Genomic DNA, 27,967 nt, shown 5'->3' with positions numbered 1-27,967 from the left:
GTGCAAAATCACAGATAGTTTATTGCAGCTTCCAAACTATCAGTGTGTTTATTAACTTTGAAAGCTATTTTAAAGCTTTCTCTTCCACTCCCACACATGGCTAAATTAGTATGAAGAGCTGACGAGTAATTAGAGAGTAAATTCTTTCCTCTTTCTCAAGCATCAGCTATTCTATTACTAAAAGTTCTAATTTAAAAAAAAAACATTTTTAATTGTTTTTAAGTTTACTTTTTGATTTGAAGGTTACTTTGCGTGTTCTTGGTTTCATTCATTTAGACCTTTGCTGTCACAGGCTAATGTTTTTCTTCCTGGAAGGTGAACATTTTTAACCTACAGTGAGAATTATGTGTACTTTCCTATATATTTGAAATGTTCTAGTTATACCAAAAGAAGCTACAAGGAAGGTGATTCTGACTTGAGGAGGGGAATTTGTAGATCACAATTTAAGAGCTATTTTTGGAATAAACTAAAAGAAAATACCTTAATGAAGAGGTAGTGTGGTGAGTAGAAGGAAAGAACTAGTGTTTTTTTGTTTGTTTGTTTGTTTTTGGCCAAGCCATGCTGCATGTGGGATCTTAGTTCCCTGACCAGGGATCTAACCCCTGCAATGGAAGGGTGGAGTCTTAACCACTGGGCCACCAGAGAAGTCCCAACAGGTGTCCGTTCCTGCAATTACTTAATTCTGACATTGCATGTGTCCAAATATGAGTATGCTTGAGAAATTTTGGCCTGTGCTGAAACAATCCCAGTGTAGAGAGCTGTAACAGTGGTGCAGATATCTGTGTTATTCAACCTGCCACCTCCTTACTTATGGGTGTGCCCTGGAGGCACTTGTTTGTTCAAGAGCACAATTACACTTATAAAAGGTTACTTCTTATCCAGGTAAATCAGGTGTGAGTGCAGAGCTGCATTTATGTTTATTTACAAGAGTATTTAGATAACACATAGAGCCTGTAATATACAGTAGAACTTAAATGCAATCAACAGAGTTCCTATCATGTACAAAACAGTCTGTAAAGTGCTTTGGGAGTTAAGGTGTAAAATAAATTGTGTTTCAGTCCTTAAATTTCTTTTTACATAGTCACTTAATACGCACTTGTATCGCTCTTACTATGAACCAGGCACTGTTCTAAGCACTTTACAGATATTAACTCAATCTTTGTAATAGCTGTTGGACTCAGAAGGTTAATCTACAAAATAAAAAATTTAATGATTCACTCTGCAGCAAAATCAAAGTCATTTGTCAAGTGTCTCTTTTCCGTATAGTCTCTATCCTACAAGAGCTAATAAAGAACTATCCAAGTCATTGTATAAAATAAATAAGCTTACATTCCTGATAACAGAAAACCTCTTGATGTAGAACTTAATATGAATGCAGTTTCCAAGGTTTAATCACTGTGTATTTAATGTATTAACAAAAATAACAAAAAATAATTGGACAGCAGTTTCTTGGAGTTTATTGAAATAGAATCAGACCCTTATTTTCATTATCTATAAGTAAATGGATTAGGAGGAACAAAGAATGATGATGTCAAAACACATATCAGTTACAGTGTTGTTTATACATCAGCCATATCTGATATAATGTGAATTCATTTGGTGTTGAATAAATGGGCCCCTGCAAACTAAATATTTATAAGTCTGTCAGCCATACTTAGGAAGAGGCTAGTTCATAGTACTAATGATTTTGATCAGAAGTACATGTTTGGGGACTTCCCTGGTGACGCAGTGGTTAAGAATCCGCCTGCCAATGCAGGGGACACAGGTTTGAGCCCCGGTCTGGGAAGATCCCACATGCCACGGAGCAACTAAGCCCATGTGCCACAAGTACTGAGCCTGCTCTCTAGAGCCTGTGAGCCACAACTGTTGAGCCCACGTGCCACAACTACTGCAGCCCACACGCTTAGAGCCTGTGCTTCGCAACAAGAAGCCACCGCAATGAGAAGCCCGCACACCGCAACGAAGAGTAGCTCCCACTCACTGCAACTGGAGAGAGCCCACATGCAGCAACGAAGACCCAACGCAGCCAAAAATAAATTAATTAATTAAAAAAAAAAAGAAGTAAATGTTTGAAGGTATAACTTGGGGTCTTTACTGCTCTTGGCTGTGTTTTAAACTTAATTTTTGAAAAATGATAGGTGACTGAATATTGAAAAAGATTTTATTTTCTCACATATTTAAGAAATTAAATCTATTATCAAAAGTTATTCCTCTTCTTTTGCATTTAACCTTTTATCTATAAAAGTTGTGAAATTTTATTCATTTACCTCTGTATATAGAAGCTTCTTTCTAATCTGAATTTATTGTGGTTTCTCATAGGTCCAGAGAGGATTAGTGATCTACCTGTGCTTTTTCAAGGGAGCTGATAAAGAGCTTCTTCCCAAAATGGGTATGTGTTTGATGTTTCTTTTTTAAGAGTGAGAGTGACTAGCAATAGATAGATGAATCAGAAGGGAAAAAAGCACAATCTTAAATTGTACTGTTATGTAAGTTATAAATGACTTAACTCTGTGTACTGTTGTTGACTTTAGCTGTTTGCCTTTTCCAAAGCTTAATGTAAGCAAGTGTGGTAGAATTCTTTTAAAATATCTGCAGCATTTCAGATCATTTATAGATTGGTTTAGAAGAGTGTACACACACACAGACACACAGACAACACACTGAGATTCAGCCAAGGATACAGAAACTTGTTGGAAGCAGGGTGGCCACATAGGGAGAAATAGATGCTGCATTTCTTAATATAGTCTCCTTATCTCTCAGAGTCCCTAACAGGGGCATAGAGGTGACACTGTATGTACAACATGTGGTTCCCATCAAATATGTGAAGATCAGGCTTATATCATTATTATAAAAGAGTTTACATTAACCATTTATGCACTTTGTAGGAAATGTGTGTAAAGATGATTATTAAACCAAGCTCAGTGTCATCACAGCCACACCTCCTCTGCGGGCAGAGAAAGAGTCAGTGTTCAGGCATCTCTGAACAATAATGTACCTGCCTGCAGCTTTCCAGTGTCCTCGATATTCTATATCACTGCACATTCCTTGTGATAATTACATAGGTTCAGATATACCAAATCAAATTATATACTATCTCAAGACAGTATTTGATAGAATAATTATGTACAAAAAAAGAAGCCTGAAATAGTCAAGCTGTCCCTAAGGTTGGGGACAGGTTATATTCTCTCCATTAGTAAAGGCAGTACCCATTAGTTGGATTAATAAATATAAATTATATAGATGGGTAGTTGAAGCAGGCGGAAGTTAACCTAGAAGAGCTTTAAGTAGTGGAACTCAAGCGTAAATAGCCCAGTGAGGAACAGCTTGGACAAAGGGCTAAAGCTTCTAGAGGGAATTTTATGCTGAGACATCAAACATGTTTAACAACTTTGTCAGAGGATGAAAACTAGACTTGAGAAGGGACTGCAGTAGGTGAGGATGGAAAGCAAGTAACTGTAATAATTTGACCTACTAGAGAATGGACTTGAGGACATGGGGAGGGGTAAGGGTAAGCTGTGACAAAGCGAGAGAGAGGCATGGACATATATACACTACCAAACGTAAAATAGATAGCTAGTGGGAAGCAGCCGCATAGCACAGGGAGATCAGCTTGGTGCTTTGTGACCACCTAGAGGGGTGGGATAGGGAGGGTGGGAGGGAGGGAGACACAAGAGGGAAGAGATATGGGAACATATGTATATGTATAACTGATTCACTTTGTTATAAAGCAGAAACTAATACATGATTGTAAAGCAATTATACTCCAATAAAGATGTTAAAAAAAAATGAAATTTGAACCTGAAGGATAATAGGGAGCTTTAAAGGGTTGAAAGAGAAAATGAAATGAGGTCTCCTGTTGTTACAGAGGGTTATTGCCAGGACTTAATGCTTGGATATTGGACATTCGGTCTGTTTTTGCCTTGAATTAAAGCTTTCTTGACCATGAAAGATATATAGTAGAAATCTTCAAAAACAGGAAGAGCATTTTTGGCCAAATTGTGGCCAAATAAAAACACTGAGGAAGTCCACTTTAACTCTTCTAGTGGATACTCTAACACAAAGCTTTTATATATCATGATTCTCAGTAAAGAGCTGTGACTCTAAGAATCACATTCTACTGGTGTGAGTTGTAAGCAAAGTAAGTCCATCTATTATTGATAGTAGTAGCTTGTACTTCCCTCTGTTCCAGGAGGCAAAGTAAGCCAGTGTGATGGGATTCTCTTAAACCTGACCTCATACTTATTACATGGATTCAGATCTTTCCAATCAAATCATGTAGCCCTTGGGAACATAACAGCCAGTTATATCCATAAAGTCTGAAATAGCATGGCTAATATATAGATGTGCAGAATCTTCCTCCATTCATCTTCAGTATAATTGGACAGAGATCCAGGGCCCTGTCCAAACTTAACTTCCCATATACATCATTAGAGATATTTGATCGACAACCTGTCTTAGAATCTTTGAGTTTCCAAGATGCCATTAATTCATTGTCTCATTTTAATTCTACTTACTGACATTTGTATTTGTATTATATTTACTTCTACATACTGATATTTGTATACCAACAGCATTAATTGAATTCTCAGTTAGATCCAGTAGAGGGAAGTGTGTGGAAGTATAATAAATTATACTTACCTCTCTGGCCTGTTATTTCAAAACTGCCTCCTTAGTCTGTCACTAGCCTAAGGCCTGGATAGCTGGATAGTGATTTACGTGGAATGAAATGCTCCAGAGAATTATAGTTTTCTTAGAAGCAATCAATAGGACCGCAGGCTATATAGCAAAGTCCTATTTGTAATAGAGAAAATTAGACTTATTTATTTATTTTTGGTTGTGTTGGGTCTTCATTGCTACGCACGGGCTTTCTCTAATTGTGGCGAGCGGAGGCTACTCTTCGTTGCGATGCGCAGGCTTCTCGCTGCAGTGGCTTCTCTTGTTGCAGATGTTCTAGGCGTGTGGGCTTCAGTAGTTGCAACACGTGGGCTCAGTAGTTGTGATTCGCGGGCTCTAGAGCAGAGGCTCAGTAGTTGTGGCGCTCAGGCTTAGTTGCTCTGTGGCATGTGGGATCTTCCCAGACCAGGGATCGAACCCATGTCCCTTGCATTGGCAGGCGGATTCTTAAGCGCTGCGCCACCAGGGAAGTCCCTAGAGGTATTTTAAAATAGGCATTAGTTAAATGAAAACTGATAGTGCTTAATGCAGAGCTTAGGAATTCATTTGGGTGTTCACCTTAGCAGGTTTTCACCAGGTTAATTCCTTGATTTGTAGAGTGGGGCCACTGTACTGAATCCTTGCTAATATTTACTACAGGCTCTCTAGTAGTTGAAACCATTGACTACCCCACCAGAAAGCATACCTTTTCAAGCCTGATTCACACAGGAGTGTGAGGTTTCAATAGTTCTTTTACTGTTTGTGTCCTCTCAGGACTATTCTTTACAAGCAGAAGTTATTTATACCCTTTATAGAGGTAGGAAGACCCTAAGGGTGTTTATATTAGGCATTTCTTTTGCTTATTGTTTTGAAAATGGCTAATGTTGAAATGTAAAGATTTTCTAAGTTTAGATTTTTTAGCTACACATGGATATTTATGGTTATTTTGACACTTCTTATTAGCTATGAGTATACTTGCATAAGTGCCATAAAAATAATAATACAATATTTTCCTGTATGTATATGAAGATAATGCCAGTAACTCTATACCTTTGGATTTACTTTCCCAGTTGACAGTGAATTTCTGATGATTTTTGCTTTCACCTTTATCCTCCCACTGGTGATGTTTGTAAAATAATTAGTCTCTGTTAATAATGTCTTCGAGGTTATAAAACTGCAAAATCAACTAGTTTATAACAGGATTGAACCTGGAACCTTTGTCTCAGCTTAGAATTCTAGGCAACTAAGTTTAAAATAATAAATGCACTAAGGTTTTTATTTAATGTTCTTTGTTATAAAGTAGAATAAGTGTGTGGAGGATCTGTCATGTTTTTTTTTCCAGTGGGATTTGTTTTGAAATATAAAAAGGAACAAAAAGGCAAAATCTTTTCATGTATCCCCCAGGGCAACAATATCTTGAAGTTCCAGTATACAGTTAATTCTTTAGTCCTTTCTGGATTATCTTATTGTTAGGAGATCCTAACTGCCAAGTCAGATTTAAAACATCATGACATTTTCTGCATGAAATTTTCCTTGTTTTTCATGCTTAGATCATTTAGCTTACTGAAGCAGCTTTTAAAATCTAAATAGAAACTTTGGGTTAAAAGCATGAGCTGACAAACTGGATTTTAAACATGAGGTTTGCTGACTAGAAGATCGTTGGTTTTCTTCATGTTTGTTTTCTACCTCAAAATGTTCTCCTTTCTTCCCTACCCAGTTAATACACTGTTAAATGTGAAATTAAGTGAAACAGAAAATGGCAAGCGTGTCTCTGTATTGGATCTACCTGGCAACATTCTTATCATCCCTCAAGCCACCCTTGGGGGGAGAGTAAAAGGAAGAAGCATGCAGTATCACTCTAACTCTGGAAAAGAAGAGGGGTTAGAACTTTATTCCCAATTTGTGACTCTCTGTAAAAAAGAATTAGCTGCTAACAGCAAGTGTGCTGAAGCTGGGGTTGTGGTGGAACATGGCACTTACGGCAACAGGCAGGTGTTAAAGCTCGATACCAATGGACCATACACACACCTAATTGAGTTTTGAAAAATTAAAAGTTTCTACAGTTGTAATTAGATTCTCTTCCCCTTCTGCTTGAGTACACTAATCTGCAGCATTTTTAGACAAGAAAATCCTGGGTCCCATCCATACCTCTGCAGCCTGCTACTTGGACGACCTCGCCACGTCACCTAAACTCTGGATCTCAGTCACCTTCCATCCTGCTTTCCCCTAAACTCACACTCAAAATTTTGAAAAATGCCTTGTATTCGCCTTATGGTCATTGATAAGAACATGGAAATGTTTTTAGAGAGCTGTATTTAAGCATTTTGTGCAATCAAGAAAAATATGTTTCTTATACCCTCAAATGTATGTAATATGTAGTAAAAATCACTATTTGTGTTACGATTATAATTTTGTCAATTTTGTTTTAGTATTTCAGATTTCCGTATTTTGAATGAAAGAATATGCAATTTACTAGTCCTTCTAATAATATCTATGAAAATATAATACAGAAATGTTATTGTACATTTTAATATTATTTTCCAAGGACATCCAAGTGCTTTAAATTATTTTAAGAATCTTTAGTTGATATAGCAATAAGGTATGGGGGACTAAAAGGTTTTTTTATTTAATATACTAATGGCTTAATATTCTGTTTCTCATTTTTTTACCAAAACAATGTGTGTTGCATTTTCTGTTTTTGGTTTTTAAAAGTTACTGTTTCATTAAATTAATGTTCATAAATTTTTTTAGGAAGTTCCTTTCTTGTTGGTTTAGATTGCTGTAAAAGGAATAAAAGGAATAAAAAGGGAGGCTTTCTACTGGAATGATTTGAAAACAAGTTGACTTGTTCATTTCCATTTTATCGACTTAATGATTTAGAGCCAGTATCATTTTTTTCTATTAGTGTATTTTTGTGTCCTCCCCCCACCCCAAAATTCATATGTTGAAGTCCTCCAATGTGATGGTATTTGCACATGGGGCCTTTGGAAGGTAATCAGGGTTGATAGAGCATGAGAGTGGGGCCCTTATGTTGGGATTAGTGTCCTCATAAGAAGAAACACCAGAGAGCTTGCTCACCCTTTCTCTGCCCACCATGTGAGAATGCAGTGAGAAGGGAGCCATTTACAAGCCAGGAAGAGAACCCTTACCAGAAACCATGCTGGCACCCTGATCTTGAACTTCTAGCCTCCAGAGCTGTAAGAAAATAAATTTCTGTTGTTTAAGCCACCATAAGTCTATGGTATTTTGTTCTAACAGCCCAAGCTAAGACAGTCACATAAGATAAACATCTAATAAGGTAGACTTTTCAAAGCCAAGAGAGGAAGATATACAAGAAATTGAAAGCATAAATGAATCAATAAAAGGTAATGTTCATTTTTTACAAACTCATTTGACTTGATTTAATATTTTAAAGAGTGAAAATGAAATAGTGTTTCTAGTTATCAAAAAGATGAAAACAATGACTTGAAGAAACATCTTAAGTAGCTGTTGAAAATTCTTTGTGTCTTATAATTTCTTTAGGTTTATGTTCCTAAGATACTTAAAGTTTCTGTTATCACAAAAAGTCCTATTTTCTCTATATCCTTCCTGTACTATTCTATTTTGGAACTTAAGGATCAATAACTGACTTGGTAGTGAGCTCATTTGTCCTTAACTTTTGCTTTATTGATTCGCAATACACTTATTGAAATGTAATAAACTATTCATAAACTTTCAAACTCCAATTTTCTCAGAGCTTCTCCAAGGAGGTTTATATGTCTTTCAAAAAGATTATGTGTTACCTATTTTAAATCATTTTGATGTGTGTGGGTGAAATGCTGACCCACAGCCCTAGATTGCTATTTTATAGTTCAGGCAATTCTCCTTAAGAAGAAATTTGCTTGTGGTACTTGTGGAGAATAGAAATTTCAACTACATGAAGAGTTATTAAACAGAAGATGACAGCCAAGTTTGTTTCATTTCCAAGGAGGCTAGAACAAGAGGAAAAAGGCAAGAGAAATAGTAGATAGGAAAATAACTACACCTTGGCTTTCTGTAGCTCTCCTGGCCCAAGATGCTCAAAGAACATTCAACAGATACCTAATTTTATCTTCACAGTATATAATGACAATAATGCTGTGGAAAGTAAGAAAATGCTTAAATAATTTTCCCAAGATCACACATTAGGGAGCAATAATTTCTATCCCCCTGACTTTTCTTGTAGTGAGAGTTAAAATTGATCTTCATAAAGGCTTAGCATCTCCCAGTGTGGATCACTTGAGAAAAAACAGCCAATAAATTGTTTTATGTACTAAATTACGTGGCGGTAGGGTTACACCTAATTTGGGTGCCGTCTGCCTTTGTTTTTCAAAGATTCTAGAATGTTTAAATTAGAGTATCATTTCTTTCTTTTAATGGAAGTATAGTTGATTTACAATGTTGTGTTAGTTTCAGGTGTACAGCAAAGTGATTCAGCATATATATATACTTTTTCAGATTCTTTTCCCTTTATAGGTTATTACAAAATATTGAGTATAGTTTCCTGTGCTATACAGTAGGACCTTGTTGTTTGTGTATTTTATATAGTAGTGTGTATCTATTAATCTCAAATTCCTAATTTATCCCTCCCTCCCCTTTCCCCTTTGGTAACCATAAATTTGTTTTCTATGTGAGTCTGTTTCTGTTTTGTAAATAAGTTCATTTGTATCATTGTTTTAGATAACATAAGTGATATATTTGTCTTTCTCCATCTGAATTACTGCACTTAGAATATCATTCCTAAATACTATTTTATCTGTCCATTTGGCAAACTTCATGGATTCAATTATATAAAATACTGTGTATAAGACATGGACTACCAATGAGTATGAATTTATCTTGAATATACTCATACTAGGTAAATCAAACACTTTTACATTTCTTCATTCAAGTCAAAAGAAGGCATTGAAATTTATGAATAATATCTGTATTAATGATTTATTGACTCCATAATGAAAGACCTAAGCTTATCAGATATAAGGATCAAATACTATAGAATCCTATGCCACTTGTTTTGGAGGATAACTCACATTGGTGTTAGAATGATGACATGTCAAACTTTTATTATCTATGATTAACATTGCAGAGGACCTGATTTGTTACATTATAGTTATTAATTAAAAACTCACATGCTAGTGAAACTAGTATTTCCAAAAGTGCTTTATCTATTAATTTATTGAAGTAAGACTACTTTATGAAAGGGAAGAACTATTAGAAAACTAACGTTTTCATTCTGAAGCCACACTTTGATGATGACTTTAAATGTCTGTTTATTTTGATAATCTAATTATTCTCCCTTCCTCCTATTTCTCCTACATCTAATCCTTTTCTGCAGACCATCTCCAAGGTAATGTTTCTAGAAAATTCCTTTCTATATGATATTCCACTGTTTAGAAACTTTTATAACTATTTTTTATCTACAGGACAAAGTCTAAACTTCTGAGGTTGGCATGAAGGTTCTCCTTACTCGTTAGGAGTGAATGAAATGAAGGGAGAAATGTAGAGGACCAAAGTCAGAATCCTGAGAAAACATAAAGAAAAGGCAACATATGAGAGGCCACAGGATAGTATAGAGATCAAAGAGGCAGAGAGAACCAGAAAATGTATTGTTAACAAGATAGTTTTCAAGGTTTAAACAGTCAGTGCCAAATACTGAAGAAAAATGGGACAACACAAAGACTGAGGAGAGACCTCTGGGCCTAGCAGTTAGGTGTTTTCAAACTTATGGAAAATTGGCATAAAATTTGCAAGAGTTACTACAATTAGGAAAAGATTCTTAATCTTTTGTCTTCAGGTAGAGTGTCTCAAAGTATGCCACTGGAGCACCTGTACAGGAATCACCTGGGGAGACTAATTTTTTACGAAATGCAATTTTCTGGGACCATCCCAAATCTATTGAATTAGAATCTCAGGAGTTAAAATCTATCTAGTCACCTATCTCCCCCAGGTGATTCTTGTATATACTGGAATCTCAGAACCACTGTTATTCGAATGAAGCCCAGACTTCTAAAGCTGATATTACAGTTTCATAATCTGGCTCCAGCTTGACTTTCTAACCTTTTCTCCCTCTACTCCCCAGTAGAAATTCTCCAGGATAGCTCTTTTTATACCCTTCCTAGATCACGCTCACTCTTCCTAGATCACGCTCACTCTTTTTCAGAAGACAAGCAGAGTTGTCTTCTGCTCTCCTCTAAATCCATCATTCAATATCTAGCTCAAGTCAATCTCTTCTGACCCCACAGTAATTTCTCCTGCCTCTACCTGCCTGGGCATTATGGTTGTCCCACTCTTGACACTTGGAATGTGTCTTATGAGATTGAGTACTTCACCTTTTTTTTTTTATGCTTATATGTCCTAACTACAAGAATATAAACAATATTGGGCAGAGACAATATGACAATGAGCACACATAGTATAATATTTTTCTTTAAATCTCCACAGTACTTCCATAGCACCGTGTTGTCCATGCTCAATAATTCCTAGTAAATGTTACCTGAATTAACATGGAGATTCATCAGTGGCTAGAATACTCTTGATTTTGGTTCGGTTTTACCAGTATTTCACACATAGATTTCTTTGTCATTAAGAAATAAAGAGGTTGGAATGTGCAGGAAGCAAGTTTAATACCACTACCCCTTTCTTTAATACAATAGATAACACCAGAAAAGTTAAAAGACAAACTAAAACAGGTTTTTGAGATTCAACATAAATGTGGGCATTGCTATTTCTACTTTGTTAGTTTATTACATCAGTGTGTTAAAGAGAAAAGCCACAAGCCCAAAATGGTGTCACTTGTGCTAAAGCCCATGATACCAAACCTAGATTTAAGATCTAACCTAATTGCAGTTTTAACCTTCACCAGAAATGTAGTGTTGTTTTTTTTTTACTGAAGTATGGTTGACTTACAATGTTGTGAAATTGTAGCACAATTGTAGCTGTTAATTTCTGCTGTACAGCAAAGTGATTCAGTTAATATATATATTTTTCCATTATGGTTTATCATAGGATATTGAGTATAATTCTCTGTGCTATACAGTAGGACCTTGTTGTTTATCCATTCTGTATATAATAGCTTACATCTGCTAATCCCGACCTCCTACTCCATCCCTCCCCCAACCCCCTCCCCCTTGGCAACTACAAGACTGTTCTCTATGTCCATGAGTCTGTTCTTGTTTCATAGATAGGTTCATTTGTGTCATATTTTAGATTCCACATATAAGTGATATCATATGGTATTTGTCTTTCTCTTTCTGACTTACTTCACTTAGTATAATAATCTCTAGTTGCATCCATGTTGCTATAAATGGTATTATTTCATTCTTCATTATGGCTGAGTAGTATTCCATTGTATAAATGTACCACATCTTCTTTATCCATTCATCTGTCAATGGACATTTAGGTTTTTTCCATGTCTTGGCGATTGTGAATAGTGCTGCTATGAACATAGGGGTGCATGTATCTTTTTGGATTAGAGTTTTGTCTGGATATATGCCCAGGAGTGGAATTGCTGAATCATATGGTAATTCTATTTTTAGTTTTCTGAGTAACCTCCATACTGTTTTCCATAGTGGCTGTACCAACTTACATTCCTACCAACAGTGTAGGAGGGTTCCCTCAGAAATGTAGTCTTAACCAGTCTGGAATTTTTTGGTCAGCACCAATTCGGTAATCTGCCACGTGGGCCCTCTCCAGCCTCCAGAAGAAGAAACCATCTATATAATAAAACCCTTGCCTTTCCCTTCACCCTTTCCCCCTACAAAGATGTTCTGGCCTAAAAATAGTCCTTTCTTTTCTTTTCCTAATAGCTACTTTGCCCCACCCTTATTCCTATAAAATCCTTCCATTTTGTACAACCCCTCACAGCACCTGAAAAGTTGCTAGATGGGATGTTGCCTGATTCGTGAATTTCCTGAGTCAATTATATCTTCAATTTACTCAGTTGGATTTTGTTTATTTCAACAAGGTTGATCACTTTACATTTTCTTAAGGCTTACTCTATATTATCTTTCTAATATAGTATAACTGTATTTATGTACCTAAGAAAGATTACAAGAAGCAAGCCATTCTTAAAACACAGAAGGAAAAAAAAAACAAATTTCATTTAAGAAAACCTGTATTTGAGTCCTTTTTAAAATAAACTTTTTGTGAATCAAATATAAAAGTATTTTATTCATAAATATTAATTTTGATACAAGCTTTAAGACCCTTCTATATTTAATTACAAAATAAAGCAGTTCTGTGGAATGCATCACAAATAGCCAACTTCATGATAAATTTTATCCTACTTCTTTTTACTGGACTTTTCCATATGAATGAATTTTTTGCACTGTGTTAGCTAGCATTTTTCTCTTAAGAAGCTTAATAAAATTTCACCTATTACATCAGCTTCTTTTCTGAATGTGAAAAGAAAAATTTATGTAGAGAATGCACCACACCGTATGTAAACAGTATCTGGGAACCATTAGCTAATACTATTATAAACAGTTGGGGTTGGGAAAGTAATTGTGGACATTTGTTTTTTGAGGGGGAGATGTGGAGTCTTTTTAAGGCACGTGGGACTAGACTAGCAAAAATGCCATCCTTGACTCCAGCTTTGAGATATTGTTTACTTAGCTTTATACTAACATAGATAAACTAAGACACACTTTCTACTCCAGGCATTCTTTTAATTTACTTTGCAGCCCCAAGGTAAGTTTCTTTAATGAGTAGATATAATCATCACAGTTTCATTTTCTCAGTGCCTGAATTATTTTATATCCTGATTACATTCAGGTAGTCTTCACGGCTTTGATTTCTTTTCATCATATGCATACTTGCCTTTTTTAAGCCAGGTGTTGAAAATGTTCTAACATTTTCTTAATACTGCGTCATGGATAGTTGCTCTCCCCTTGAAAGTTATAATCCTCAGAATCTGCAGGTCAGCAGTGGAGCTGCGAGCTGTGTGAAATACAAATTGTTCAAGATGTGACGCTTAACCCCAAGGAATTTACCATCTAGTAGGGGACATGATAGACACAGAAATGAACTAGGTACTGTGTGATCAGTGATATCTGGACAATGCTATCTCTGAGCTATAGAATAGCAGCAGAGGGAGAAGATACTTCTGGCTAGAGTGGTGAATCCCTGTGTTAAAACAGGCCTGGCAACTTGAGCCATCCCTTGTAGAATGGGTAGCATGTTTATAGGCACGAGGTGTGGGGGAGGGCACTTCAAACTTTCTGGACTGATAGACAATAAGGTGCCATTGAAGGCTTTTAGAGAGAATAATGACATAATGAAGACTGTTTTTAAGAGGAGAGACCTGACAGTGGTACATAAGGATTACAGAGAGAAGGAAATTTTGTGACAGGAAGACAGATTTTTGTTTTTATTTTTTTGAGTAGTGCAGACATAAAGGGATTTGGTCTCACTTATAGTAGTGGCTGTGAAGATGGAAATAAACGTAATTGGAGATATTGAAAGGTGTTTTGAAGAAAAATACACTTCAGGACAGCTGATGAGCTGTGGTGGAGCTAAAGGGAGGAATCAGAAATCACTCTTAAGATTTCATGTATGGGTTACTGAGGAAGATGAATTCAGATTTTAATACATTGAGTTTGAGGCACCTAAAGTAGAAACGTCTACCAGATTTGTTACTCAGGGCAGAGAGAGTATAGGTGTGAGAGTCTTGTTTATAACAGTGATAGTTGAAACCCTAGAAATAGACGAGATTTAATCATTCCAATATTACTGAGAGCCTACTCAAGTAAGTATAAGAAGCACACTAAAAATGAAAAGGCAGTTTCCTCAGGAGATTACGAAATAACTGGTGTGTTAAGATAGTTAACTGGAACACAGAGAAACTAGAGGTGCCAAAAGAGAGGTAAAAACAGTACTATGGAAATTTGGAGACGGAAGAGATTTCATCTAGTTAGGGAAACACTGGCATTTCAGTATAATTTTGAAGATGAGATCTGCGAGAGATAATGTAGAGAACAACAAAGGATTTGAGGTCCAACCAAATTTATAGTAACAGAAGGAAGAGGAAAATTGACAAAGGAAAGAAATGTCAGACAGGTAGGTGGAAAAAGTGGGAGAAGTGGAAACACCAGTGTCTTGGAGTTAAGGTTTCAAGAATTGGGGAAGTGGGTCCAAACATAGAGAAGTTGAAATTATTGCATAGTTAACACCCACATATCCACCACCTAGATTCTACAATAGGCATCTTGCTATATTTGCTTTACTACCTATCTATCCATCTGTCCATTCCAAGAAGAGGTTATTTTGTTTGCCAAGGGTTTTTAATTTATTCCTCTTCTTTTCTCCCCTTTTGCCTCTGCTGGTTAGCTTCTCCTCTCAGAGGCCCAGGTTTTTTGTTTTTTGGGTTTTTTTAATTAATTAATTTATTTTTGGCTGCGTTGGGTCTTTGTTCCTCCGCTCAGGCTTTCTCTGGTTGTGGTGAGCAGGGCCTACTCTTCGTTGTGGTGCGCAGGCTTCTCATTGTGGTGGCTTCCCTTGTTGTGGAGCACAGGCTCAGTAGTTGTGGCGCATGGGCTTAGTTGCTCCGCAGCATGTGGGATCTTCCCGGACCAGGGCTTGAACCCTTGTCCCCTGCATTGGCAGGTGGATTCTTAGCCACTGTGCCACCAGGGAAGTCCGAGGCCAAGGTTGTGTGTGAGCCTGCTGCATTTCACTGATATGCCCAGATTTACTATACTTACATTATAGGAAAGCCTCTCTACTCCGTGTGCCTTTGTCTTTAAAGGTCCCAAATGGTTACCCATGGGAGAAATAACTTTTCCACCTTTTCAGTTAGGTTAGTTAACTATCCCTGGAAGTCTGCACCTGGGACTAGAAAAGAGCCTATTTCTAAATGACCCATGATTTGCTGAACTTTCTAGTAGTTTACCAAAGTATGGTCTGAGAATCTCCCTAATCAGAATTACTAGGAAAACTTGTCAAAAATGCAAATTCCTATGTCTCACCTTGGACTTACTGAATCAGAATTTCTGAGAAAAGGCCTGGAAACTGCATTTTAAGCCACTTTTCCCCACCTGTGGCTCTTATACAGACTAGCATCTGAGAACTAATTGTATAATCTTTGTGGTGATATCTCTGAACTAAGAGTCAAGAGGCTTCTGTTGAAGTCTTGGCTTTCCCATGGACTGTGTGTGTTACACTAGCCTAGGGTAACTCAATCCCATCACGACTCATCATAAGGGAGGAGATTGCACTTGACAAATTCTGAAATTCCTCTCAGCTCTACCATTTTGTGGAACTCTGAAAACTGAATTCTGTAAATCAGGAGTTGGTTAAACTTTAATCAGATGAACTGAAAAAAAAAAGTGTGTTACTCATCAAAATAACTAAATTCTTCTTACATCTTATGAGTTTTCATTTGGTTTTTAAAAGCTGGACCATAGAATGGGCTTCAGGCATTTCACTCAGCCCTTTGCCATTTCATAGTTCTGTGTTTCCGTGGTGATTCCAGTGTTCATAGCGGTTACCACTCTGCATTCCTTTTACATTGTTGGTAATATCCTTTTCTTCTTCTTCTCCTCCCTATAAAAAAAGTGACTTATTTTCTCAGGGTTCTGAGTTGGCAGAAGTTACTGCAAGTTTTAAAGCTATATTTACCAGTGAAAGAGAAAAGTGTCTGATTGTCTTAAGCAATGATTAAATTTTGTGCCCTCAGTCACCTTGGTGTTGGGTAGTGTTTTTTGTGTTTTTTTTTTTCCATTATAAATCTGGGCCTAATTTTAATTTCAAGATGATTTCAGAATATTATTTTAAATGTTACTCAGTGTTCTTGCTGTTATCTCATAAGTGATAATGATGAGTGTCCATATGCTCCAAAGTGATTTTTTTTTAATCTTTTCCTTTTTGGTGGTGTTGTAGATTTGCTATGTGCTAAACTTTTCCAAACATTTTGTTGATAGATAGATTCTTATTTACTGAGGTCGTAAGATCAGAATAAAGTTTATCTAGTACATAGCTCACATATTTGTGTTTATCCTAAAATATGTGTAGGAGTAGAGTAATGACATATTAATTCCTGTATTCTCTCCTCTCTTTTTCCTTGATATTTTCATTTAGAAATAGGGAAAAGAAATTATGCAAGCATTTCAATAGTGGGCCACTGGTACTCTCAGTTCGATTTATATTTGAGATTATTTAATTAACCAGGTACTTATGACCTAGTATGTGCAAAGCAGTAGTAAGCATTATAAGAAGCAATAAGTACATTGCAAGGTACCTACCATTAAGCTTACAATAGTAATTCATCCTGAATTACACAAGTCAGTAGAAAAAATATTGGACTTTAGCCCTCCTAGAATTTCTTTGTTAGACACACTCAGAATTCAAAAGGCATAGTCTTTTTTTTTAATTAATTAATTAATTTTATTTATTTTTGGCTGCTTTTGGGTCTTCATTGCTGCACACGGGCTTTCTCTAGTTGTGGTGAGCGGGGGTTACTCTTCATTGTGGTGTGCGGTCTTCTCATTCTGGTGGCTTCTCTTGTTGCGGAGCACGGACTCTAGGCGTGTGGGCTTCATTAGTTGTGGCACGGGGGCTCTAGAGCTCAGACTCAGTAGTTGTGGTGCACGGGCTTAGTTGCTCCGTGGTATGTGGGATCTTCTCGGACCAGGGCTCGAACCCGTGTCCCCTGCATTGGCAGGTGGATTCTTAACCACTGCGCCACCAGGGAAGCCCCCAAAAGGCATAGTCTTTTAAATAAGAATCTGTTTAGAAGCAATTGTATACCCAGTACTGGGATACATAGTGGATAAAAAGATAAACATATTTCCCTCCTTTGTAGGTTCATATCTTTATATATTTCAGGAGACAGAGAGATTGGGTCATCCAATGTAGATTTGGAAGTTAGCTACACATACATGGTAGTTAAAGTCACCAAGGTTAATAGTTGTGGTTCCTCAAAAATTAAAAATACTACTACCATATGATCTAGCCATCCCGCTTCTAGGTATATATCCAAAAGAACTGAAATCAGGGTCTCCAAGAGAGATTTGCACACCCTTGTTCATAGCAGCATTATTCGCAGTAGCCAGAGGTGGAAGCAGCCTAAACATCCATTGAAGAATGAATGAATAAACAAAATGTGGTATACACACACAATGAAATATTATTCAGCCTTAAAAAGAAAGGAAATTCTTGGACTTCCCTGGTGGCACAGTGGTTAGGAATCCACCTGCCGATGCAGGGGACACAGGTTCGAGCCCTGGTCCGGGAAGATCCCACATACCATGGAGCAACCAAGCCCGTGTGCCACAACTACTGAGCCTGCACTCTAGAGCCCATGAGCCACAACTACTGAGTCTGCGTGCCACAACTACTGAAGCCCACGTGCCTTGAGCCCGTGCTCTGCAGCAAGAGAAGTCACTGCAATGAGAAGCCCATGCACCACAGCGAAGAGTAGCCCCCGCTCACCACAACTAGAGAGAGCCCGCTTGCAGCAACGAAGAGCCAACGCAGCCAAAAATATAAATAAATAAAAGAAATTTATTTAAAAAAAGAAAGGAAATTCTATTACATGCTGCAAAATGGATAAACCTTGAGGACATTATGCTAAGTGAAACAAGCCAGCCACGAAAAGAAAACTTCTGTATGATTCTACTTATATGAGGTATCTAAAGTAGTCAGAGTCATAGAAACAGAAAGTAGGATTGTGGGTGCCAGGGGCTGGGGGCAGGGTAAATTGTTGTTGCATAAGGAGAGTTGTTGTTTAATGGCATAGAGTTTCAGTTGTGCAAAATGAAAAACTTCTAGAGATACAACAGTGTATGTAGAGTTACAACAATGTGAGTATACTTAAACTATTGAACTATACGCTTTTAAAAAAGTCACCAAAGTGGATGCCGTTGTCTAAGAGAGTGTGTAGAAAAGATGTCAAGAGAGAAACAGTAAGAAGCTAGTTATTTAAGAAATAGGCAGATTAAGAGATGCCATCAAGAGGCTAGCTAACAAAGAGTGGGACGAGAAGAAGCAGAAAAAGTCTAAGAGAATGCTGACATCCAAGAGAAGGAAGAATTTCTATTTAGGTCGTGGTGAACAATAGCCAATCAAGTAGAGAAGTCAAATAGGATAAAACTTTTTATAAGCCATTTGGATTGACAATTAGGAGGTCACTATGAACAGGTTCCTTGGAATTTTGTAAGCCAAATGTCTTGAGGATTGAATGGGACTAAGAAAATATAGTAAATGCAGATGACTCAGGAAGTTGAGTATGAAGGAAATTGAAGAGTTGTAGTTTTGTGGGAAGGCAGTATTAAGGTTTTTTTTTTAAGATGCAAAAAATCTGAGCATGTTTTTAGAGGAAGAGGAAGTAGAGAGAGAAATTGAAGAAAGAAGAGAGGTTTATGTAGTAAAATTATGGAACAAAATATACAGAAAGCGTAGACGGAGGAGTGCTTTTGGAAAACTGGAAAACTTTGGATATCTCTGAGATAAGAGGAAAAGACTGCTGAGTATAGGATGAGAAGGAGAGCTCTAGTGGAATTCAGACATCATGACCTCTACTTTAGCTGTAAAACATAAGATGCGATCATCTGGGAGAGAGGAAGATGGCTTGGCGTAGTGACTGGAGGACAGTAGTGAATGTTTGACGTAGCCACTTTAGGAAATGGGTAAGTGAGCCAACTAGCTGAGGCTAGAAATCATAAATAATGCAACAAATTAGAAAACACAGTTACACAATTTTCTTGGCATTCCAAGAGCAGATTGGAAAAAGCAAATGGGTTGGGTTGATTCACATTCAGGGATTAGCAGAGGAGATGCAGTGTGTTAAGGTCATGGAGTGGAAGGAATTGGGAATGTTAGTAAGAAAATGGTTGAAACAACTGACCTCATAAACCAAACTGGATAAGGAAAGGGAAAAAAAGAGTAAAATCAACTAGGAGTTTACAGACCAGATGAGGGAAGAGGTCGAGAAGACTAGTGCTTTTCAAAAGTTAGAAGGAGAATTTCTAAGAGGGAATAGGGGATGTGGAAAGATTAGAGACTGGTCGTAGTATGAGATCTCTGAGGTAGAGCTATTATGAGTGACAACAAAATCTAGAATGAGGCCATGGGAACGTGTAGCTGCAGTGGAGGATGTCAAGGAATTTAAAAGCTAGTACCCCATTTGGACAAGAAAGGTAACCCAGAATGGTATGACTCAGAACAGCAGGAAATACCCATGACCCTGAGCCCAAATTTTTTAATCACTGTGGAAGTGTGATATGAAGGTCAGCAAAAGGCAGAGATGTGGATGGGGAAAGAGTGATGTATCAGGGGGATGTCAGAAGAGGAACAAAGAACTATATTCTGAAAACCACGAGAGAGCCAGAGAAATGTCAGCTCCATTTCCTGGTCTCGAAATAGGAATAATCTTCCCTTAAAGGGACCTTCATGGTCAGGAGGAAGTCGGGTTTCCATCATAGCAAAAAGATCAAAAGATTGTTAGGGAAAGGTTAACAATATAGGAAAGTTTATTAGCAACAGGATGGTATTTTATTTATTTATTTTTCAGGATGGTATTTTAGAAGATAAAGTGAGATTAGTGGGAGAAAGAGCAAGCTGAGTTGTGTAGGAAAGAGAGAGCAGAGAAAAGAAAAAGTGACTAGAGACTTATATGAGGGAGACAGGACACAGAAATACTGAAGATTGCAGGGAGGTGAGAGAAGAAATGTGAATGGAATTATAATGTTAATTTTTGGCTGACTCTTGTTTGTCGGAGATGAAGCAAAAGAAGTTGAGAGAGAGAGAGAAGGCATGTTAATACAACCAAAACACTAAGTATGCCTATATATTGTTTAGAAGAGATAAAGTAAAAGATGGTGACATAAAGGAAATGAAAACACTAAATTTTGGCTTCATATTGTTTAGGAGAGATGAAGAGAAATGGAGATTATATGGAAGTAATATCTAATATTAGTGCAGGCTCTGCTTTAAGTTTTAGATTTCAGGTTTAAACATTGTGTTCTGAGGAAAAGCATCTAGGCACCTTCTCCCACCCCGACTTTCTCCACCTATTTATCTTTCAGGACTGGAAATACATCGATTGCCTGATCTACAATGACCGTAATTCAGTTCCACTTCCCCACATTGGTCCAGCTTTCTTACTTGTTTGTTTATTTATTGATATATAATTCACATGCCATAAAATTTACCACTTTAAAGTGTCTAATTGAATGGTTTTTAGTATATTCACATGGTGGTGCAATATTGTTGTATTGTACAATATTGCAGTAAGGTTGTACATCACCATTATCTATTCCAGAACATTTTCCTCACTCTAAAAAGAAGTTTTATACTCATTAAAGTCACTCCGCATTTCCACTTTACCCCCAGATTCTATAAACCACTAAGTGACTTTGATCTCTGTGGATTTGCCTATTCTGGACAGTACATGTAAATGGAATCTTGCAATATTTGGCCTTTTGTGTACACCTTCTTTCATTCAGCATAATGTTTTCAAGGTTCATCCCATGTCCTTTGTAGCATGTATCAAAACTTCATTCCTTTTTATGACTAAATAATATTCCATTGCATAGATATACCACATTTGTTTACACATTTATCTAATCGGTAGACATTTGCATTGTTTCCTTTTTTGGCTTTTATGAATTATGAATAATGCTTCTGTAAACATTCGAGTACAATTTTTTTGTGTGGATGTATGTTTTCAATTGTCTTGCATATATACCAAGAGTGAATTGCTGGATCATATGGTGACTCTATGTTTAACTTTTTGAAAAACTGCCAAACTGTTTTCCAAAGCAGCTGTATCATTTTACGTTCCTACTGGTAGTGTATGGGGGTTCCAATTCTTCCACTTTATCACCAACACCTGTTATTTTCCATTTAAAAAATTTTTAGCCATCCTAGTGCCTGTGAAATGGTATGTCATAGTTTTGATTTGCATTTCCCTAATGACCAATGTTGAACATATTTTCATGTGCTCATTCTCCTTTTGTGTATCTTCTCTGGAGAGATGTCCATTCAAATTATTTGCCCATTTTTTAATTGGGTTATTTGTCTTTTCATTGTTAATTATAAAAGTTCTTTATATGTTCTAGATACTTGACCCTTATCAGTAAATGATTGCAAATATTTCCTCCCATTTTATGAGCCGTCTTTTTATTTTCTTGATAATGTCCTTTGAATAACAAAAGTTTAAAATTTTGATGAAGTCCAATCTATTTATTTCTTTGGTTGCTTGTGCTTTAGGTGTCATATCTAGGAACCTGGCATATTCATAAATAGCTCCCCTTTGACTCTCAAAAGTGTCCCAGGGCTTCCCTGGTGGCGCAGTGGTTGAGAGTCCGTCTGCCGATGCAGGGGACACGGGTTCGTGCCCTGGTCCGGGAGGATCCCACATGCCACGGAGCGGCTGGGCCCGTGAGCCATAGCCGCTGAGCCTGCGCGTCCGGAGCCTGTACTCCACAACGGGAGAGGCCACAGCAGTGAGAGGCCCGCGTACCACAAAATAAAAGTGTCCCAGTAGACAATAAATTATATGGGCAACGTACTAATAACAGTCTCAGGGATAGTTAATTAGAAGCCCCTGGGCAGGTGGATGAGTAAATACTCACTTATTTTACCCTTACTTCACCATAGCCAGTGTTAGCATTTGGCTTCTCTAAAGAAGATCTGCCAGCAGTTGTAGTTGCCATTTTGCATAGTTATTCATCAAATTTACGTTGAGCAACTACTATGTATCAAGTACCTTTCCAAAGGGGGAAAATTACACCTGGAAATCGCAAAAAGAAATCTTTTTGCTTTTTTTTTTTTTGGTAAAAGTAATAAACACAATTACAGATAATGAAAAGATTAAAAAGCCTGTATGCTCATTGCTCAAATATCATTATTTCATTTTTATTTATTCCCTTATAATCTTTGTTTATAAAACACTGATATTTTAGCATTGTTCAGTTATAAAGGGATTTTATATTTGGCTTTTTAAAAACAATATTTTATCATAATACTTAAGACAAAGTTTTTTTTTTTTTAATTTAGATCTCAGGGAGCATAAGTGAGAGGAAGCAGACAAAAGGAGAAAAGGTGTAAGTCAATAAAATATTATTAAGATGAGCAAGTATGGTCTATAAATGGATTTGTGCTCTGGTCTGTGAACGCCTGTAAGTTAACAAATTGAGTTCGAGAGAGTATGTAATTCTATTCCATATTATTAACATTTTTCTTTTTCTTTCTGATCTGTGACTCTGGCTCCACTGATTATCTTAACTATATTATATGGTTAATTTAATTTCTAGCTATTGTTCATAGTGGCCAGTTAAATATTCGCATCTAGATAAGGTTCTCTATTCTAAGTTTATAGCTAAACAAGAAGTTTGCCATATAAACTAATTTTTATTAGAATTTCCTTCAAGAATATTGTGTCCCAAAGAAGTTATAATAGATCTGTCTTCATAAACACAGTAACTGATAAGAATTTCCATAAATATTTTTTATAATATTGTATATAGTTTTTCCTCATGTATGATAATTCAGCAAGAATACTATTTATCAACTAGTTAGAGTTCTTCCCTTTTACTGGGTAAATTCAATTTCTTGAGCTAGACAAATAATCTTATTATGAATTTTACAACAAATTATTTGAATCATCACATTATCTCATGTGGTTATTATTCAAAGGCATTTAATTTTTGAGTGGACGCTCATCCATCATAAGTTTTTACATTCAAATGTCTGCAATTGGTGAATAAGGTTTTGGTGGGATATCTTATATGCTACTTATAAAGGATGAAACATTCCTAAATTAAAGCACTAAATTATTCTCTTAAATTGCCTGTCTACAGGTAAACAGTGTACTTGCCTAAAGAGCTTGCAGCTGAAATTAAGTGTTTGTGTAATATGCTTCTTCAGTCCTAGCTCTGGCTTGACCTATCCCATTCCTTAGGTTTTGGCTCATGTTTAGAACCGAGCCACTAATGTCATTGAATTTTGCTCCTTCACCTTGATAAACTCCATGATTCATTTGGCTTATGATGGTGTTTCCTGTGGTTCCCATCAGGAACTTCCTGGCAGGGAAAAATTGACAAGCTGACTGAGAAGTCTTCTCATTCCTCTCAGCCCCACTTTTATTGATTCCCCACAGACACCTCCTTCCCCCTTCCTGGAGTCAGCTTTGGATCCCATCATCCAGAGCCTTCTCTCCCTGGCCACGGTAAGTTTGTTGATGCCCATTACTCCCCCTTACCACCGAAACCTTCCTGTCCTGTTGTTCACTTCTTCAGGGTCACAATTTGCCCTGTCTTCCAAGGTGAAAACTGTATTAAAGAAGGAGTCAGAAGAGATCTCCAGGATTTTTTCTCCCATCTCTGGTTATAGCATTCAACATTGACTTCCTAAAGTCTCTTTCCTTGTCTTTCTTTTATGAAAGCCAGAGGAATGATTCTAACCATGAGATTTTATTTATTTATTTATTTATTTATTTATTTATGGCCACGCCCTTGCAGCTTGTGGGATCTCACTTCCCCAACCAGGGATTGAACCTGCGCCCTCAGCAGTGAAAGCGCAGAGTCCAGGGACTTCCCTGGTGGCACAGTGGTTAAGACTCCGTGCTCCCAATGCAGGGGACCTGGGTTTGATCCCTGGTCAGGGAACTAGATTCCACATGCATGCCGCAGCTAAGAGTTCACATGTCACAACTAAGGAGCCCACATGCTGCAACTAAGGAGCCTGGGAGCTGCAACTAAGGAGCCTGCCTGCTGCAATGAAGACCCAGCGCAACCAAATAAATAAATATTTAAAAAAGAAACAAACAAAAACGCAGAGTTCTAACCACTGGACCACCAGGTAAGTGCCTAGCCATGAGATTTTAAAGGCAGATATGAAGGAAGAGCGGTATCATAGCAAACTACAGAACCATTTTAGGTCCTCTTCACTCCTTGCCAATTACTCGTCCCTACAGGCAGGAGACAGCAGTTTTTCCCCCAGCCCTCAGGTCCATGTGATTGAGTGTTAGCAATGTCGTACCCAGGAACTGATGTTTATATGGCCAATGGTAATAAAATTAGTATGAATACAAATTTGATGTGCCATATGCATAGGACTTTGCTTGACATATGAGTAACAGTTCAAAGAAAACCAAATAAATGAAAATAATTTCATGGAGGTAGTAGGATTATGTCTTTGTTTCCCTGAGTTTAAAAAAAGATTGTGTTTTCAAGTTGATGTTAATAATAATATTTAAAAATAAATATGTGACCACATACCTAAAAAAGAAAGACTTTTAAAGGTATTTAACATATTTTATACAGTTTTTAATATATGTGGTACTATGATACTATGGAAAAGATATCAGACAAGGGTTCAGAAGGCCTGGTTTTAAAATCTTACTTCTGGAATTTTGTTCCAAACATGGACAAACTAGTTACCTATTCTGGGATTTGGTTTCTATTTCTTTCAAATAATAACTACTCTATTTACCCTGAAGGGATTTTTGCAAGAATAACAATAGAATCTTTGAATTTTAAAACTGAGATCTTAGCGATCCTCTAGTACAACATGCTCATGTTCCAGAGGAGGAAATTGAGGCCCAAAGACGTTAATTGATTTGCTTATAAAATACATGATAGCAACTTTGGAACAACATCATAAAGTTTATGCACATGTAAAACACTGTATTTCTTAATCTGATCAGAGAATGAGAAGTTGGAAGGGATGTTAGGGGTCCTAGTCAAGTATGAACATAATTGCAGTCGATTCTTGTGTAAAGTATCATCAAATATGTAGTTACAGATCTACCTTTGCTCAGTATTCCTCCTTAGAAGCACCAGCCCTGAATTTAACTGTTCTTTCCAGGTTAGATTGTCTACTACTACTTACTTACCCTCATGCATCAAGGTCTGTGCTATGTTGTAAGTACTTCTTGGCTGAATTTTTATAGTGGTAGTTTGCCTACTGAAGAAAATCCTGCCCGTGGCCAAAAGTTATTAATGGAAATTTAGTGCTAAAAGCTGTCATATACTACAGCAAGCTCAGCAGTACATTGACAAATAATGCTTGATAGACCAAAAAGTAGAAAGCTGTATCACAAAAGGCCAGCAGATCTTTTGTTGGAGTGAGGGCTATCAGTGTCATTTCAGGCTTAAGATCACACTGAAATCAACAGAGTGGAAGCTGTACCCAACCCATGAGTTTTGTGACATGAGCTTTCCACATGTACACTCCAGTCTCCTCGATGGCTTCATCAACATTGAGCAAAGTCTGCTCCCAGGAGCACTAGTTCTAAAAGATATTAGTGTGCATTCCTTTTTTTTTTTTAAGATATTATATTCCATTGTCAAATAAGCTTGGGAAACACCGCTTGAAATGCAGCCTACTAATATGCCTAATGACTCTTTAAGAAACGGCTATAAAATGTTAACATATAGTGTTTCTCAAATTTATTTAAGAATGCCTTTTTAAAGGAACAACTGTTAACATCTTGAGGAGTGCAATCTAGAGCAAGACCATAGAGCTACATGGGTATACGAGAGTCCCACTGTTTAGGTAATACTGTTCTACTATCATTGAATTTTATAATCTAAGGGGTAAAAGGAATCTTAAAGGGAATATATCATCTTCAGTTTCCCAAATGTATAGTGGTTGGAACCTAGAGTTGTATCAGATGGGTTTGAACAGTAAATTAAAGTGAGATATCACATAGCCAGTCAAATGGGTAACTACTGGTTTACTTCATCATTTTTACATAAACCATTAATTACCAACAATTCTACTTCTAAGATTGCTTTATTTATTGGTGGGGAAAATTATTCCTTTATAGAAAGCCAAGAAGATGTAGTATGATGCATTATAGGATAAATATAAAGAGAAAGTATGTAAAATTCTCCATTCCTTCAACAGATATCTGATGAGTGCCTTCTGTGTGCCCAACAGTGACACCAAGTGTATTGACAAAAGCTGAAGTAAGTTGGGAGTAGAGAGATAAGGTAAGTGCCTAATAATGCTGGCTATCATTTCACAATGGGCAACATGCCAGTTATTTTGATTATATTTTGAATCTTCAGCACACCTCAGAGAGGGAGATATTATTCTCATTTTAAAGTGGGGAAACTGGGCTTCCCTGGTGGCCTAGTGGTTGAATCCGCCTGCCAATGCAGGGGACACGGGTTCGAGCCCTGTGCCGGAGCAACTAAGATCCCACATGCCGCGGAGCGGCTAAGCCCACGCACCACAACTACTGAGCCTGCGCTCTAGAGCCCACAACCCACAACTACTGAAGCCCGCGTGCCTAGAGACCATGCTCTGCAACAAGGGAAGCCACCGCAGTGAGAAGCCCGCGCACCACAATAAAGAGTAGCCCACGCTCACCGAAACTAGAGAAAGCCTGTGCACAGCAACGAAGACCCAACACAGCCAAAAATAAAAATAAATAAAATACTAATAAAATAATTTTTTTAATTAAAAAAATAATAAAGTGAGGAAACTGAGATATGAAGCAGTTTTCTCTAGGTCAAGCCTACTAAGTGGTGGAATTAGGATTTGAACACAAGTCTCCAGATTTGAAAGCTGTGTTCCTTCCATTAATTATATTACAGCTTCTTCTTTATTGTGACTTAAAATCTCAATTTGAGATTGAACAAAGTATAATAGTAGTTGAGAGGTGAAACATTTCCACCTGGTTAAAATTAAACTGGTTGTTCCTCAGAGTTCTGTCCTTGTCATTTTCTCTCTTTATTTTTCCTCTTTCATTGTATTAGCTGTCCACTCCATGTAGAAACGTTTTGAATCTAGTGCTCTTGTTCTGAACCCTTTTCTAAGCTGTAGTCCTCCATTTCTCCTTGGATGCTCTACTGTCACTTCAAATGTGATGTGTTGACAATTAAACTTATTATTTCCTCCTAAGTTAATTCGCTTAGTCAGTTGGGCTCAAAGTTTGGAGCCATCTTTGAATCCCTTGTAAAATTAATGGTTGGACTCAATGATACATAATATCCCTTCCAGCTCTAAAATTCTAGTGTTGTTATTCTTGTACCACATACTCAGTCAAAATGAATCACTTTCTCTGCTTTGGCCAAGAACAAATAATTTTGCGCTCAAATTATTTTCCAGAGTTATTTCAGTATCTTACAGAGTATATCCTACTCATCCATTCTTATGCATTCTTCAAAGCCCATTTTAAATGCCATCTCTTTCTATAAACCTTTCATGAGCCTCCCAACTGGACTTCACAGCATTTGCTCTCTCCTTCAGGATCTGGAATATCTTTGTATCTTTCTCAGCGTAGTTTACAGTACCCTACACACACACACACACACACACACACACACACACACACACACACACA

General features: G+C 37.1%; 1 protein-coding gene across 4 annotated transcripts in view; it reads left to right on the top strand.

Annotated features, from left to right (window-relative positions):
• The window catches only part of DTD2 (D-aminoacyl-tRNA deacylase 2), a 30,449-nt gene that overhangs the window by 1,752 nt on the left and 730 nt on the right, over positions 1–27,967 (top strand). For 2 of the 4 annotated variants that reach the window (XM_027111012.1, XM_027111013.1), the window contains exons 2-3: positions 2,320–2,389; positions 6,371–7,478. In XM_027111012.1, coding sequence (XP_026966813.1) covers positions 2,320–2,389; positions 6,371–6,696 — 396 coding nt within the window. In that variant the 3' untranslated portion in view covers positions 6,697–7,478. Of the gene's footprint in view, positions 1–2,319; positions 2,390–6,370; positions 7,479–23,770; positions 23,840–26,523; positions 26,610–27,967 lie in introns of those variants that run through there. The other 2 variants (XR_003433604.1, XM_027111014.1) reach the window with 2 other exon arrangements.

This window comes from Aethalodelphis obliquidens, unplaced genomic scaffold (assembly GCF_003676395.1).
Source record: "Aethalodelphis obliquidens isolate GAN/ISIS:26980383/991018 unplaced genomic scaffold, ASM367639v1 scaffold10, whole genome shotgun sequence".
Classification (NCBI taxonomy): Eukaryota; Metazoa; Chordata; class Mammalia; order Artiodactyla; family Delphinidae; genus Aethalodelphis; species Aethalodelphis obliquidens.
Note: the sequence above shows the minus strand (reverse complement) of the source record. Positions and strands in the feature narration are given on the sequence as shown.